The sequence below is a fragment of the Tupaia chinensis genome, unplaced genomic scaffold (assembly GCF_000334495.1).
Source record: "Tupaia chinensis unplaced genomic scaffold, TupChi_1.0 Scaffold000067_1, whole genome shotgun sequence".
NCBI classification, from domain to species: domain Eukaryota; kingdom Metazoa; phylum Chordata; class Mammalia; order Scandentia; family Tupaiidae; genus Tupaia; species Tupaia belangeri.
Window position 1 is genome coordinate 1,637,017 of NW_006159526.1, and position 15,420 is coordinate 1,652,436.

Here is a 15,420-nt window from a genome sequence, read left to right on the forward strand (position 1 = left end):
CTGGTCCCTATGGGGGAAAATTTTAAATGGGACCTATAGCAGATAGAATGGCTCCCACAGATGTTTGTGTTCTGATTCCCAAAACCTGTTTGTTAGCATACACATAGCAAAAGGAACTTTGCAGATGTGGTCAAGGATCCTGTTCTGAGATTGAGAGATTGTCTCATTGATCCGGGTAGGCCCAATATAATCACGAGGGTCCTTCCATTGGAAGGAGGAAAGCGGAAGAGTAAAGGGAGATATAATGATGGAAGTAGAGATTAGAGTGATCAAACACCCCAAGTCGAGGGTTTTTCCTAGAAACTAGGAAAGAAAAAACCTCCAGAAGGAACACAGCCCTGCTGACACCTCCAAAACCACAAGAGTTAGTATGTGTTGTTTAAAGCCACTAAGCTTGTGCTAATTTGTTAGAGCAGCAATTGGAAACTAATAGATTCCTACCTCACACCATACATAAAATAAGTTTCCGGCAATTTAAGATTTATTTATTTATTTTTAGAGTGCTTTCTGCTATAGGGCATATGTGCTTGCCAGTGAGACAGAGACAGAGAGACAGAAAATAAGAATTCTCCCCCAAGAAGGATGGCCATGCCACAATCCCTTCTCCATTGTCCTCTCAGAATGCATGCACGTATGCTTGCCTGGTTTGAGTTTTAGGCCACTAGGTCCGGGACTCGAACCACAATGGACTACGTGGGAGTCCAGTAACGTAACCATTACACCATCTGCTGGTCCCTGGTGATTTAAGATTTAAATTTGAAGAGCGAAACATTTAGATGGAAATAAAGGAAAATTATTTCAGTAACTCCAGAAGTAGAGAAAGTATCTTTAAGAGATTAAAAAATGTAACTCATAGATGAAGGTAGGTAACTCTGACCATAAATGAACCTTGTTACAACTATGACAGAGAAGATGCTCTATCATAAGAATGTACACTTGGCACATCCTATTACGTAGAAGACGTCAGGGAAGGCCTTGAGGAGGTCACTTTTGAACTGAGTCTGAAAGTTATGGAGGATGGAATGAGACGGTTTGTGGGAGTATTAAGCACAGAGCTAGAACCCAGAGGTAAGTGGAAGTTAGCAGGTGGCTATACTACAGTCTACTCATAGGTCTTGGGAGGAGGGTGGAGGTGAGAACTCTGCTTCCTCCTCCAGACCCAGTAGTGGATACGTGCCTGTATCCACGTTTCTATAGAGAGAGCGCCTCCATTAAAGTTTCAAGGACACAAATGCATTTGTGAAATGTTGATCTGATCCAACTTTTCTTTGTACAAATGAGAATGAGACCAGGAGAGATGAATTTACTCACAACCAAATGAGGCAGTGGCTGAATCCAGGTAGATCCTGCGTCTCTTGAGAGCCTAATGCCCTGTTACTCTTTCTTTCCCCCTCCAAATGTTTTCCCTTTTATTCACCAAGGAACACATGCACATGAGAGTGAGCGAGAGCGGAGCATGTCCCACGAGGGTCTGGTCATGCCAATCCCCCTCCTGCAGGCTACCAGGGCACTCGTGTATATGCCTGATATATTTCAGGCTAAGTGCGGCCGAGGATTTGAACCAGAGTTGCCATATGTGCGTTACCACTGCGCCATAGTTGGTCCTCAGTTCTCGTTTTATTATTCCTTTCACGAGAGAGCGCAGGTGCATGTGAAAGAGACCAGCACTAAGGCTGGGCTGTGCTGCTGCACCTTGAACACCCGAGACTCATTTGCTGCCGAGCCTTTCAGGCTTTTCCTCAGCCTGTAAATGCTCTCCCGGACACTCTCCTACTCCTTCCAGGTCCTTGCAAGGGATAAGTCCTCTGAGAGGCCTTTCTCCGTCTCTCCATGAAACCACCCAACCCTGCCCCATCTCTGTCACATTGTCCTGCTTTATCTGCTCTCTCAGCGTTCACCGCCCAGTGCCACATTACACGCTCACCATCTCTCCTCCAGCACGAAGTCAGCCCCGTGAAATCCAACTAGTGTCTGTTTTTCACACTGCATCCCTAGTGTCTTGTACATGGTGGGTGTGGTAGAGAGAATCATGGCCTCCCCGAGATGTTCACGTGCTGAACAAGAAAGTTAGGGATCTGGGCCAGTGACCTTTGTTTTCTGGAGCTGGCCGTCAGCATGTCCTTCCCTAAGGCACCCCTGAAACGATTCAATGACCCTTCTGGTTGTGCACCATCTCCAGGGTGCACGTGCTTAGGGAAAGATGGAAAACAAGAAATTGCCCCCTAGAGAAGATGGCCACATCACAGTCCCTTCTCCTCCAGTCTCCTCTCGGGATTTGGGGCTCGCATGCATACATGCCCGGCCTGATTTTCTAGCCACCAGGTCCAGGATTGAAACTGCACAGGTGGCCATGTGGAATCCAGCACCTTAACCTCTAAATCACCTACTGGCCCTCACTCTGAACTTTCTAACTGACTGTCCAGCTTGCATTGCATCTGATCAACATTTTTCAAAAAAAGTCACTGTCATAATATTATTCGCCCTTTTGGAACAGTGGTATTAAGAGTCTGTGCCCCAGATGTTTCTGCTTAATCCATGAAGCGTTTCCTCATCTGAATGTCTTTAGCTAGGCTGTAACGCCTTGGCTTATGCCTCTACTCTGATTCTAGTACTAATGTCCGTTCTCCCTACCTTTCATCCATTCACTTGTGCAGTTCAAGTAAGAAACAAGGACAAACTTCACTTCATAGTAATCTATCTTTTATCAGTCACTGAGTTGTTTAATAATGTACTGATTCCTAGGCTCCATCTAAGTTTTTCTAAATTGCAGTTTGTGAGGGACCAGTAGTTGGCGTAATGGCTGTGTCGCTGGACTCCCATGTAGTCGACCACAGTTTGAGTCCCGGACCCAGTGGCTTAAATTCACGCCGGGCGCGTGTGTGTGCGTGCCCAGGATCATGAGAGGGGAATGGAAGAGAAGGGGTTGTGGCGCTTTCTGTCTCTCTGTCCCTCTCTGTCTTTCTGGCGAGCACACACGCCCTATAACAAAAACAAAACCTCCTCCCAAAAAAAAGAAAAAAAAATACAGTTTGTGATTTGGCCTATAAACTTGAAATTTTTAAACAAACTATTTAGTTGATTCTTGGATACAATAAAAAATCTAAGAAGCTCTACATATCACCTTTTTAGAGAATTTATCATATACCGCTCATCATCTCCCTATCGTGCATTTGACTGATATTTATGTAATACAAAATAAAATTACACAGTAAGCCATAAAAAAAAAAAAAAAGAAAGAAAGTTAGGGATCTGTTCTGTGGCAAAGGAGAATGAAACTAGGAATTAAGATTGTTAGTCCGACTTAAAACAGGGAGACTATCCCAGATGATCCAGGTGGGCTCAGTGTAATCCTGCAGGTCTTCAAATCTGGAAAAGGCAGCAGGGTCAGCGTCACAGTCAGCAGGGAAGGGGACTGGACTGTGCGTGGCCTCCAGAAGTTAGAAAGGACTAGTAAGTAGATTCCCCCCATGAGCCTCTGAAAGGAATGCAGCCCTGCCTGCAGCTTGATTTTTAGCCCTGTCATATCCATGTCGGATTTCAGACCTCCAGACTTTATGGTGTGGTCATTTGTCAGAGCAGCCCTGGAGCCTAATACGGTGAGTGATGAATGGGAGTGAACAGGAATGAGTGAAGAGTCCAATGCAGCTCTCATCTCCTCTTTGGACAGAAGTCCAGAAAGGGAAAGGCAGGTGACTGGAGCCCTTGGTCGACAGGGCAACTGTCAGGCATGGGCTTGGAACATCCCAGAAGCGGTTACCTGAAGGTCAGATCTCAAACCTGCCGCTGACCTGGCCTTTGCCCTGCTCCAGCCTCTTCCTGACCTCCCATGACGTAGTCCAGGATGAAGTCCAAGCTGGTTGGTCTGGCGTCAACAGCCCTCAGGACAGCCCCGGCCAACACACGTCCCACAGTGATGGTGGGAAGCTTCTCCACCTGTGCCGTCCAGCGCAGTAGCCAGAAGGACTTACGTGTAGCCAGCGTGGCTGTGGAAATGAACTTTTCATTCCATCTGATCCGTTTAAATTTAAATAGCCACCCATGTCTAGCAGCTCCTGCACTGGACAGCAGAGCGGCGAAGACTGCGCCACCTTTCCAGCTAACTCCATCCCAAAGCCTCCCCGCCAGAGGTAGCAATGCGCTTCTGACCACCTCCGGCTCGTTTCCACGTCCTGGCCGTGGCCTGCCTCCTGCCACCCAGCCTCGGCCCGGATTGCCCAGCACTCAGCTCAGTCCCCACCTTAAATGCGCTGGAGCACTGAAGGAGGCCCAGAATTTGGGCGGATTGATTAAAATGCCCTCCCCCCCATTCTCCTCCCTAAATTAGGTGATGTAAAACCCACGGCCATTTCTGAACTCCAGGAAGAAAACCCCGTGGCACCCTGGCCTGGCAGGGCTGAGATCAAGGGAGTGGCACACCTTGTGAGCATCCAAGTCCCTACTCCCCCACAACCCACAAGGGGAGACTGAGGCGTAGGAATGGCTTAGAATACTAGAACAAGTGGAGGGGGCAGTGCTGGGCGTCAGATCCCCAATATCCTGCCCCGGGCCAGGACAGGGCAGAGGCCAGGGAGAAGAGAAAAAGCGTTCCTTCCCTACCGGATCTCTGATGGCGGGGCCGGCATCCTTCCCTGACCCCTCAGGGCAGCTCAGAGACCCGGCCTCACAGTGGGGAGAGGAACCAAACATAAGACAGAACCGGTGGCCCGGGAGACCCCCGAGAGAGAGAGCAGCTGCTCCAAACAGAGTCGTCTTTATTAAACATCCTTCCCTGACCCCTCAGGGCAGCTCAGAGACCCGGCCTCACAGTGGGGAGAGGAACCAAACATAAGACAGAACCGGTGGCCCGGGAGACCCCCGAGAGAGAGAGCAGCTGCTCCAAACAGAGTCGTCTTTATTAAACGTGTGTGTGTGTGTGTGTGTGTGTGTGTGTGTGTGTGTACACGGACATAAGCACATACTTCAGGCCTGGGGCACCACCCCGTAGAGCTGGTGGGGAAGGAGTTTCTGCTTCTCATTGCAACTGTAGATCCACCGGGGACGGACGAACGCCAGGGAGGGGTTGTCCATCAGGGCCTGCAGGGTGGGCAGGATCCGCGTGGGAATGTGCCACCGAGGAAGGGATGCAGGGGATGCAAAAGCTGTGCAGGGTCCCTCTCCCTGCCCCTCTGGACTCACCTCCTCAAAGCTGGGGTCCCACTCCTGTGCTGTGATCACAAACTGAACCCGGTCACTCATATAGTCCTCGAGCTCCCTGGCAGGAGAGAAGAAAAGAGGCAAAGGGCACGTCAGAGAATCAGTGTCCCCTCTCTTGCCATCTTAGTCCTCAACCATCCTCAAAGGCTGTCCTCTCTCCGTCCCCACCCAAGTCCCCACTAGGCTGCCTGGGGCCTATATTCCCCCCTCGATGGGCCAGGCCTGCCACCGTCACAATGACACCAGCTCCCACAGTGGCTAATCCTCACAGTGTTCCTTCCAGAAGGGGCATAGGACAGAGAAGAGGACAGGAGCTTCTGAGGGGAAGTAACGGATCTGAGGCTGTCCAGCTCAGTGGGCAGAGCTGGCATCTGGGCCCCATGGCCTATGCCCACCCAGCCAAGTACATCCCTTCTTCATCCTCCTGATCTCCTGCCCTCCCACAACCCCCTCTCCCTCCATGTCCCTGAGCCCTCCCCTGGATCGATCACTCCTCCACCCCCACCCCCAGAGACTGACCCATTGAAGGCTGTGACGTATCGTATGAGCTTCCGCCGCTCGTCCCCAGGGAACTCCCCGTACAGGAAGAAGTGTTTGCCCTGAAAGAAGTCTGCGGAAAACAATGGAGTTGCAAGGCACCCACGAGGAGCCACAGAGCTCGTGGAGCCAAGAGAGGCGGTTGGCAGGGGTGGGGATGGCCTGAAGTGGTTCTCAGCCCAGAGGCCAACAGAGAGCGGGGAGGTTTGTCTCTTTGTTTGCTCTAACGGTAAGACGCAATTGCCATCATTGCAACACATTTCTCCTGGACAGGCTGGGCCTCTGAGTTAGCTTGGCCGGCAGGTGACGTCAGAGCTGGCCACCTCCCCCTGGGCCGGCTCACTCCTTTCTACCAGTGTCTTTTCTTGCTCTGACCTTCAGGATGGCTCTTTCTTCTTCCTGTTTCTTTTTAAAATTTATTTATTTTGGGACCAGCAGTTGGTGTAATGGCTATGTCGCTGGACTCCCATGTAGTTGACCGCGGTTTGAGTCCCAGACCCGGTGGCTTAAACTCACGCCAGGCATGTGTGCGTGCGTGACGTGTGCGTGCGTGCCCAAGATCCCGAGAGGAGAATAGAGGAGAAGGGATTACAGCGTGGCCATCGAGTGTGTTCCCAAGATCCCGAGAGGAGAATGGAGGAGAAAGGATTGTGGCGTGACCATCCCCCCTGGGGGGTGATTTCTCGCTTTCTGTCTTTCTGTCTCTGTCTGTCTGGCGAGCGCACGTGCCCTATAGCAAAAACCTCTCAAAAAAAAAAAAAATTATTTATTTTATTCCTTCCATGAGGGACAGGCACTCCCAACTGGGTCTTCATGCCATGATGTACCATAGCCCCAGACAGCCTGCATGCATGCCTTGTGTGTACAGGGCGGCCTCCGGGCACAGACCTGGGATCTTACCAGGTGGGCCCAGCATCACAGAGCTATGCCACCACTGACACCGCCAAGCCTCTTCCTTTTTCTTTTCTTTCTTTCTCCCTTTTTTTTTTCACCAGAGGAAACATGCACTCACCAGAGAGAGACACGAAAGAAAGGAAAATGAGAAAGCACTTCCCATGGGGATGGTCGTGTCACGATCCCTTCTCCATCTCTCCCTTCTTTCAGGATTTGGAGAGCATGTGCGTGCACGCGCGTGCGCACACACACACACACACACACACCCTCAGCACATTTCTCAAGCTGCGGGTCTGGGACTTGAACTGCGCAGTCAGCCATGTGGGATCTAGCCACCTTACCCACCATGCCACCAGTTGGAACCTCTTCTTCCCCTTTAATGTGACTTTCCAAACCACCAATTTGCTGGTGCCACTTCTAGGACTTTGAAGGATCAAAGTACTTCCCTGCCCACCCCCACGGGGTACCAGGTGACAATGGCACCTCTGCTCAGGCCCTGCCAGCCGTTCTTCCCCCTCCATGCCTGACCCACAGGCTCTGACTGCCACGCCCTCCACCCCGAGGCTCCCCGTATTTCCCCATCTCCTTCCTTCCTGAGTCCGTTACACTGGAAGTGCGAATACGCACAGACCGTGTGCACCCGGCGCTCGTGTGAGCAGGAGGAGCCATGTGCCCACCAGCTGGGTCCAACAGGATGGTGCCCAGGTCACTGGTATGCCTGGCTTCACTCTAACCCCCCACCAGAACTGAACCCAGGAGAGGGGTCGGGCATGTGCAGACTTTAAAAGAGGTGACTGGTGCCTGGAGGGTGCAGCACCAGCATGAGGACAGGGCCACTCACACCTGCAGTGAGCTCGGAGGTGCCCAAAGCAGGGAGTGGGAGAGAAGGAGAGGGGAGACAAGCCAAGGGGCGGCACAACCCCAGAACTGGCTGGGGCAAGTCACAGCCGAGACGTGCGAAGGGCAAAATCCCTCTCTGGGGGGATGGAGGATTTCTAACCTGGGAGCTCAGGAACCGGCAGGTCGGGGGACTCTGGGGGACCCTCATTGTCTGTGTTCTCGTCCGTGGAGCCTGCGTACGGGTCCTCGCCATTCTCCCCCTGGCCAGGGGGCTGCCGTTGTTCCTTCTGCTCAGCCACCCTGGGGGAGCAGGGAGGGTAGAGGGTGGACGTGCAGAGCAGATCCCCCACAGCCAGGGCCCACTGCCCTCCCCCCAGCCCTGCCCTACCTCCTCAGTTCATCCTCGGTGTCCCCGGAGTCTTCCGCTCCGTTGTCCTGTCCCTCTGTGAGGAGGAGCTCGATCAATGCCAGGCGCCGGCCTTGTTGTCTGAGATGTCCGCTACGGCATCCAGGTGGGCCCAGGCCGGCTGCCCTCCTCCCTCAGACCCAGAGGTCGGGCGCTGCCACCCCTCACCCCCACCCTCCTTGCCTGGCCTCTGACCTAACAGCTCCCTCTCAGTGTCAGTGTCTTCCTGGGACTCTGGTGAGGCTGCTCTGGTCTCTCCGGGGGTTGGGGGCTTCTGGGGTGAGCTGGGTCCAGCTGCCTGAGGAGGCTTGGTTTTGGTCTGGGGGCGCTGAGGAAGGAGGGCGGGTCAGCAAGAAAGCAGGAGTGGTGAGGGTATGAGTGGGGAGCTGCCAGCAGGAGGCAGGATGGAGAATTTGGGGCACCACAGAGACCAGTGTCCTCCCTCTCTACCCTCCCCAACCTGGGCAGGGGCATCGGACCTTCCGGGAAAGCTTGGGGGCCTCATCCTCGCTGCTGCCGCTGTGAGAGTGTCCTTCGTCCTCGCTGCTCGAGCCTGGCCCTGCCATGAGGTACCTGGAGGAAGAATTGAGGCTCAGACAAACAGGATCCAGAGTCCTCCCAGGAGTGGGAGGGGGTCAGGAGGCATCAGCCTCTGGCATTTCCGGCATTCAGGTCACTCTTGGCTCAGGAGGCGCCTGCTGGCCCCCGGCTGCCCAGGAGAGGCCTGCTGGTTCCCGGCTGTCCAGGAAAGGCCAACTGGCCCCCGGCTGTCCAGGTGAGGCCTGCTGGTCCCCAGCTGCCCAGGAGAGGCCTGCTGGCCCCCAGCTGTCCAGGTGAGGCCTGCTGGTCCCCAGCTGCCCAGGTGAGGCCTGCTGGCCCCCGGCTGTCCAGTGTGTGTGCACCACACGTGTGTGCAACGAGGCTCACCTCCGGGAGGGCAGCCGCCGCCGCATGCGGTGACAGTCCAGCACCCACTCTTTACGCACAATGCGGCCTCCGAGTCCCAGGACTTGGCTGTACTTGGGGGTGTTGGCGAAGGCACAGCTGGTGGGGCAGAATGGAGGGTGTCAGTCAGGAGTGATCTGAGGAACAAAGGGGATAGGAGAGAGCAGGGAAGACAGAGAGAGATGAGTGAGAGAGACAGTAAAACGTGGGAGGAACAGAAAGAGGTGGGAGACAGGGAGGTAAGACTTAGAAGAGGCAGAAGATATAGAGATCCGAGGAGACAGAGATATAGCGAGAGATGGAGACACAGAGACTACAACATGGCAGACCCAGAGAGGAGGCAAGACGGAGGAGACGGGGACACAGCGGGAGCCATGGGGAGGGGAGGGCACCAGCCTACATGAGGTGGGTGCTGTCCGGAGTCCAGTCTGGCCGATACTTGGCTCCCAGCTCGAGGGCCTTGTCCCGGAGCTCGGAGCGGAAGGGGTTCTGGAAGCCACTCAGCACCACCACCACACCCTGAAGGATCTTCCCCAGCTCCTGTGGCCCGGCTCGGGACCCCTTGGGCTTGGTGCCCTCTCCCCGAGGTTTCTCTGGCACTGCCTGTGTTGGGGCAGAGGCTGCGGTTGTGGCTGGGGCTCGGGTAGGAGCCGGCACTGGGGAAGGCAAAGAGCAGAGATTCAGTGAGCACCGCTGGGACGCAGCTCCAGCCCTCCCACCCCAGACCCAGAGTCCGGGCCCCCAGTCCTCCTGTCCCAGACCCCCAGGCCCTCCTCCCCTAGAACTCAGGAGTTTGGGCCCCTATGGGAAAAAGGGATCTAGTTTGCTCACATTTGGGTCTCTTGAGAGCAGGGGGTGAGGTCTGGGCTGATGGCTTGCTGGGGGTCTTCCTTTCTTCTTGGTTCAGATCTAACTTCCTCTTCCCTTTGGGAGACTCCTGAGGCTGAGGGAGTAGGGATGGGTGAGGCCTCCAGCTCCTCTCCTCCCCCACTCCACCCAGGTCTGTGGACCTCACCTTGGAGGTACTGCCCACGGCTCTGGACACTGGAGAGGCAGAGGAGGCAGCACTCGAGGCCTGGAGTGTGGCGGCCGCATAGCTGGGGCCTGCTGGGTCACTGGCTGTGGCTACAGGGCAGAAAAGGACCAGGATGAGCACGCTGGGCCCTGAGACCCTTCCCCTCCTCCCTATAAGGCACTGTGTTGTTCCCCAACCTAGAAGTGATATGAGAGCCCTGGGCCCAGCCCCTCCTCCCCCAGGCCCAGGGGTCCTGGCCCCCGGCCCCTCCTCTCCTAGACCCAGGGGTCCTGGCCCCTGATACCTTCTTCCCCCAGGCCCAGGGGTCCTGGCCCCCAGCCCCTCCTCCCCCAGGCCCAGGGGTCCTGGCCCCCAGCCCCTCCTTCCCCAGACTCAGAGTCCAGGCCTCCATCTTCTCTTCCCCCAGACCCAGCCCTTCCTCCCCCCAAACAAGACACCTAGGTCTCAACCTGTCCTCGCTCAGGACCCAGGTCCCCTGCACTCACGTGGGGCTGTCTTGTTGATTCGGCTAAAGAAGAGAGCCCCGGGCCTCAGGGAGCTGGCACTCTCATCCTCTTCTTTCACGCGAAACTGGCCGAGCTTGGTCACTGTCACCTTCTAAGGACCCGTGAGGTCAGTGTGGGGGGGTGGGCTGCTGCCAGGTATATGAGGAGGCAGGGAGAAGGCTCTGGGGGAGGCAGGTGGGGCTCACCTGGGATGGGGCCTCTGCCTCGTCTTTGTCTGGGGGGCTGTGAAACCGCACGAAGCTCAGGCCATAGGGGGTGTCCTGGGAAGGGAGGGGTGGGAGTCAGGGCAGCTGGCCAGGGACAGAGGTCTGGCCCCAGGCCCCTTCCGTGAGGGAGGAGGCCCTTCTCTGCACTCTCCCTCTGTGGATACACATGTCCAAGGAGTGCCCGATGACAGTGATGACAACAGAATATTTAGTGTCGCTGGGCCCTAACTGCGTCTGGTTCGGCTCTAAGGCCTTCACGGGCATTAGCTCACTTAGCCCTCACTGTAGCTGGCCAAGTCCGCTGGGCGGCTGAGCAAATCCACACACCCCCCCATCCTGCCTGTGAGAAAGGAGTGTCGGTGCCGGCTCTGAACACCACACTGCTCCGGGCTCTCCCCCTCCACCTACTGGATCAAAGCCAGATGGGAGGAGCCAGGATTCCGGAGGACTTGATGAAGAGAAGCCAGCTGACGGGCTAGACGCCCTAGGACAGTTACTTGGGCAGGAAGCCACTTCCAGTGTGGGGCCATCACGGCTCGGGTCTCTCCACCACACCTACACCCTTAACCTGCAGCCAATGCGGCAGAGTAGGACACAGGAGCCAGCAGGGGGCACCATGGTCTAAGGCACTGGACTCCCACGTGGCTGACCACAGTAAGGGTCCTGGATCTGACAGTTTAAAAACTCATGCCACATATGTGTTCATGTGTGGCCCAGGAGGAGAATGGAGGGGAGGGGATTGTTGCATGGCCACACTTCCCTGAGGGGTAATTTCTTCCTTTCTTTCTCACTGTCTCTCCTGAGAACACACATGCCCTATAGCAAAAAACCTTCCACACACACACACAAAAAAGTGGGGAACACACAGTGGGATAGCCAGGATCCGAACTCGGTGGTCTGATTCCAGAACTCACGACAGTACCCACTAGGCCCACGGTGTGAGACTATTTCTCCAGCAAGGCTGCTGTATCCTCCTCCAACTCCCCTCTGGGAAGCTCACAGCCCACCCTTCCTAGACTCTCTCCGGCATCAAGCGTCCCATCATGAGAGGATCCCAAACTCATTACAGGGAAGGCACAGACCCAGCTTCCCTATAGTCCCACGGGGGACTCTACACTGGCCCCTTGGTTCCCTCTTCATCTCAGCCTGCTGGGACTCTACACTGGCCCCTTGGTTCCCTCTTCACTAGGATCAAGGACTGAGTGCCCCCAACTCCCACTTGGTACCTTGCTGTAGGGCTGGCTGCAAACAATTTTGACCCGGTCCCAGCGCTTCTCGGCTGCTGCCCGCACCAGCTTGTCAGGCCCAAAAATGCGAACACGGTTGGGGTTTGAGCCACTGCGGCTCTCAGAAGGGGACATGAAAGATGAGGTGACCAGAAGGACCTGGGTGGGAAAAGGCACAGTGGATGAGCCCCAGGGCTGGCTGGGTGAGATTCCATCTTGGGGCTGAGGGAGAGGGCAGGAGCCCACGTAGGAGACAGAGACTCCCTAGAATCCAGTTCAGGCCTCGACATCTCTAGACCTGTTCTTTGTTTCCGGGCCTGCAGTCAGTCCTGCCTCAGTGCAGACCTCAGAGAACAGGCTCTCATCCTCCCCTCAGTGCAGGCCTCAGAGAACAGGCTCTCATCCTCCTCCAGAGAAGAACGAGCCTCCCATATTTGGCCACATGGCAGGACAAGCGCCTGAGGGATGCTCCCTGGGGCAGTATCCACAGTGACTGGCACTATGTTCAAACACTGAGTCAGCAGGGAGACAAGGGGGTCCAGACAGGGGCCCAGCGGTAACCAGCACAGCGATGCTGGGCCCACAGGGAAGGTCTGGTGTGCATGCCCCAGGGTGTGCCTGTACGCTCTGGGCCCGTGACCATGCGCTGTGACGTGGGCTGGCTAAGGCTGGGGTGGACTGCAGGATGAGGACCCTGTCGCGGGTGCTGTCTGTCTGTATCTCTCGCGCAAAAGAAATAAATAAACTAAAACAAACAAACAAAAAAAAGGCAAAGCAAGAAGAATTATTGGAAGCAAGAAATGAGAGCAGACTCCAAAGAGGCAGGGAGCCTCAGCAAGACTGCTGGCCCCTCAGTTGGAACCCCTCTCAGCGCTGGGCTGGGCCTTGGCATTCCACATTCTGCTTCCCCAGTGGCACTTATCAGGCTCTGCCAATCAGAGGGAAATAGAGAGAGAGAGAGAGGCTGCTGGCTGCGTGAGGGAGAGGGCTGCTCCTCCTTCACGGCCGGGTCCGGACAGCATCGCCCAGCATTGCCTGGCATCAGCCCGTTTCCGCAGCGCCGCTTCCGCAATGAACCAGGCTGGGCTTCCCTGCACCCGCAGAGCTGGCCTCATCCAGCCTGCCCGGCCACCAGCAGCAGCTGGCTGGAACCCTCATCAGGGCTGAGTTTCAGCTCCACAGGGCCTCACCTCCAAGCTTCAAAACATCAAAGATTCAGGACCAGCAGTTAGCGTAATGGCTATGTCGCTGGACTGCCATGTAGTCGACCGCGGTTCGTGTCCCGGACCCGGTGGCTTAAAACTCACGCTGGGTGCGTGTGTGTGCGTGCCCAAGATCCCGAGACGAGAATGGAGGAGAAGGGATTGCGGCGTGGCCATCTCCCCTGGGGGGTGATTCCTCGCTTTCTGTCCTCTGTCTCTCTCTGTCTGTCTGGCGAGCGCACGCACCCTATAGCAAAAACCTCTCAAAAAAAGAAAAAAAAAACATCAAAGATTCAAGAACTCCAACCTCAGGGTCAGGAGATGACACACCGGTTACGTTGCTGGACTCCCAGCCGACTTACTGGGTTCAAGTTCTGGACCCGGTGGCTTGAAACTCACATTGGGCACTTGTGTGTGTGTACCCAAGATCCCAGGAGGAGAAGGGATTGTAGCGTGGCCATCACCATGTGTGTGTGTATGTGTGTGTGTGTGTGTGTGTGTGTGTGTGATTTCTCACTTTCCCTCTCACATCTGTCTCCTGCGAGTGCACGAGCTCCAAGGCAAAAACCTCTACAAATGAAAAAGAATTCCAACCTTTTGTTCCCTCAACCGTCTTAGAGGTAGTAGCTGCTCCTTGCCATAGCACCTCCATCATACCTTAGGGTGGCCATCCCCCAGTGGAGGATACACCCCGTGGGGTGGGGAGGTGTCCCCCTCTCCCCCCGCAAGCTCCTAATTCCGTGCATTAAATTCTGCCTGTCACAGTTGGTGTGGTCCCTGACTGACACCATGGCACTGACTTTGGTGGTTTGCCCTGGTACCGATCCCAGGTGTCCCAGAACTTGGCCTTGAAGGGCCCTGTGGTAGCCGTGGAGAAGGAGGACAGGAGGAGGACAGGGCTCCAGGCAAGGAAGAAAGACATCTCCGACACTATCGCCACATTGCTTAGAGCTGACAACCCGACAAGGCGCCACCTTCGACAGGGAGAATAGGGCAAAATGTGCCTGGGAAACAGGGTCTGTCTCGGCCTCAGCTCTGGGGACAGCAGAGGAAAGACAAACCTGCTGGGAAATCCTCACCACAAGCCTGTACTCTCAAGGAATTAGAGCAAACGTTCATACTCATTATCTTCAGTGAAAACCAGGGACCAGCAGTTAGCGTAATGGCTATGTCGCTGAACTTCCATGTAGTCGACTGTGGTTCGTGTCCCGGACCCAGTGGCTTAAACTCACGCCGGGCGCGTGTGTGTGCCTGCCCAAGATCCTGAGAGGAGAATGGAGGAGAAGGATTGCAGTGTGGCCATCCCCCCGGGGGGTGATTTCTCACTTTAAATCTCTCTGTCTCTCTCTGTATTTCTGGCAAGCATACGCACCCTCTAACAAAAAACTCTCAAAAAAACAAACAAAAAAAAACCACACTGGACCTTTTAAGTGGTCCTCTGTGTGTGGTGCTGCCTGAGGTCAGGGCAAATCCTCCTGGGAGAAGTGGACTTCAAAGTAGGTCCTAAAAGATTCCCACGGAGACATTCCCAAAGGATAGAAGTTAATGATTAAAATCACACACACACACACACACACACACACACACACACACAGCTGACATGACAGGGTCAGCAGAAGCCATAAACTGTGGCGTTGGATGAGCAAGGGCTGCATTTGTTAAAATTATAAGATGTACATAAATAGGTAGGTCTACTAATTGAAAGAAATAAATGGAGCGATTCACAGTGCAATGAAAGAAAAAGTGCCAATCAAAACCAACTAGGCAATTTGAAGAAGAGTGAAATAGCTATGTACCCAACACCAAGGGACAACCCATGACTGGTCTGAGCAATCCCATTCCCCTGCCAGAGGGTGGACCCAGTTCTGGTCGGCGAGGTCCAAGAGGAAGGCTGCTGTGGGCTTCTGGGAAAGGTTTTTCTTCCTAGTGAAAGAGGAACAGACGAAGAAAGGGAGACACTGTGTTTCTAGCATTCCACTTCCTCCCTGACTCCCTGCTCTGGATATCAAGTGATGGATGGAACAGCAGCAATCATCTTGTGACCACAAGGGCAAGTCCAAAAGAGTCAAGAGGTGCCAACCAAGCTCCCTGACTTTGCTAAGCTGCCAGATCTACTCTGGGGCTATCTAATGTTAGACTTCCCTCCAAGGAGACAATAAACGCTCTCATGCTATAAACCAGCTAGTTGGGTATATTTTGATACCTCCTTTGTCTCTTTTCTAGCTGACGCACTATGAAACTTGAAAAATTAGAAAATAAAAATTTGGGGCCAGTTGGTGGCATGGGGTTAAAGTGGCTGGATCCCACATGGCTGAATGCAGGGTTCGAGTCCTGGGCCCTGCAGCTTGGAAAACATATCAGGCGCATGTACATGTGTGCCCAAAATGGAGAAGAGATTATGGTGTGGTCATCTTCCCTGAGGAGTGCTT

At 54.6% G+C, this 15,420-nt stretch overlaps 1 protein-coding gene across 2 annotated transcripts in view; it reads right to left on the bottom strand.

The window, feature by feature from the left end:
• Positions 1-4,874: 4,874 nt before the first annotated feature.
• The window catches only part of XRCC1 (X-ray repair cross complementing 1), a 39,218-nt gene continuing 28,672 nt past the window's right edge, over positions 4,875-15,420 (bottom strand). For both annotated transcript variants that reach the window (XM_006142018.3, XM_027766772.1), the window contains 14 exons: positions 11,790-11,948; positions 10,543-10,617; positions 10,337-10,448; positions 9,831-9,940; positions 9,647-9,758; positions 9,216-9,471; positions 8,798-8,914; positions 8,350-8,443; positions 8,066-8,198; positions 7,853-7,907; positions 7,625-7,764; positions 5,713-5,803; positions 5,176-5,251; positions 4,875-5,073 (listed from right to left, as the gene is read on the bottom strand). In XM_006142018.3, coding sequence (XP_006142080.1) covers positions 4,960-5,073; positions 5,176-5,251; positions 5,713-5,803; positions 7,625-7,764; positions 7,853-7,907; positions 8,066-8,198; positions 8,350-8,443; positions 8,798-8,914; positions 9,216-9,471; positions 9,647-9,758; positions 9,831-9,940; positions 10,337-10,448; positions 10,543-10,617; positions 11,790-11,948 — 1,644 coding nt within the window. In that variant the 3' untranslated portion in view covers positions 4,875-4,959. The remainder of the gene's footprint in view (positions 5,074-5,175; positions 5,252-5,712; positions 5,804-7,624; positions 7,765-7,852; positions 7,908-8,065; positions 8,199-8,349; positions 8,444-8,797; positions 8,915-9,215; positions 9,472-9,646; positions 9,759-9,830; positions 9,941-10,336; positions 10,449-10,542; positions 10,618-11,789; positions 11,949-15,420) is intronic.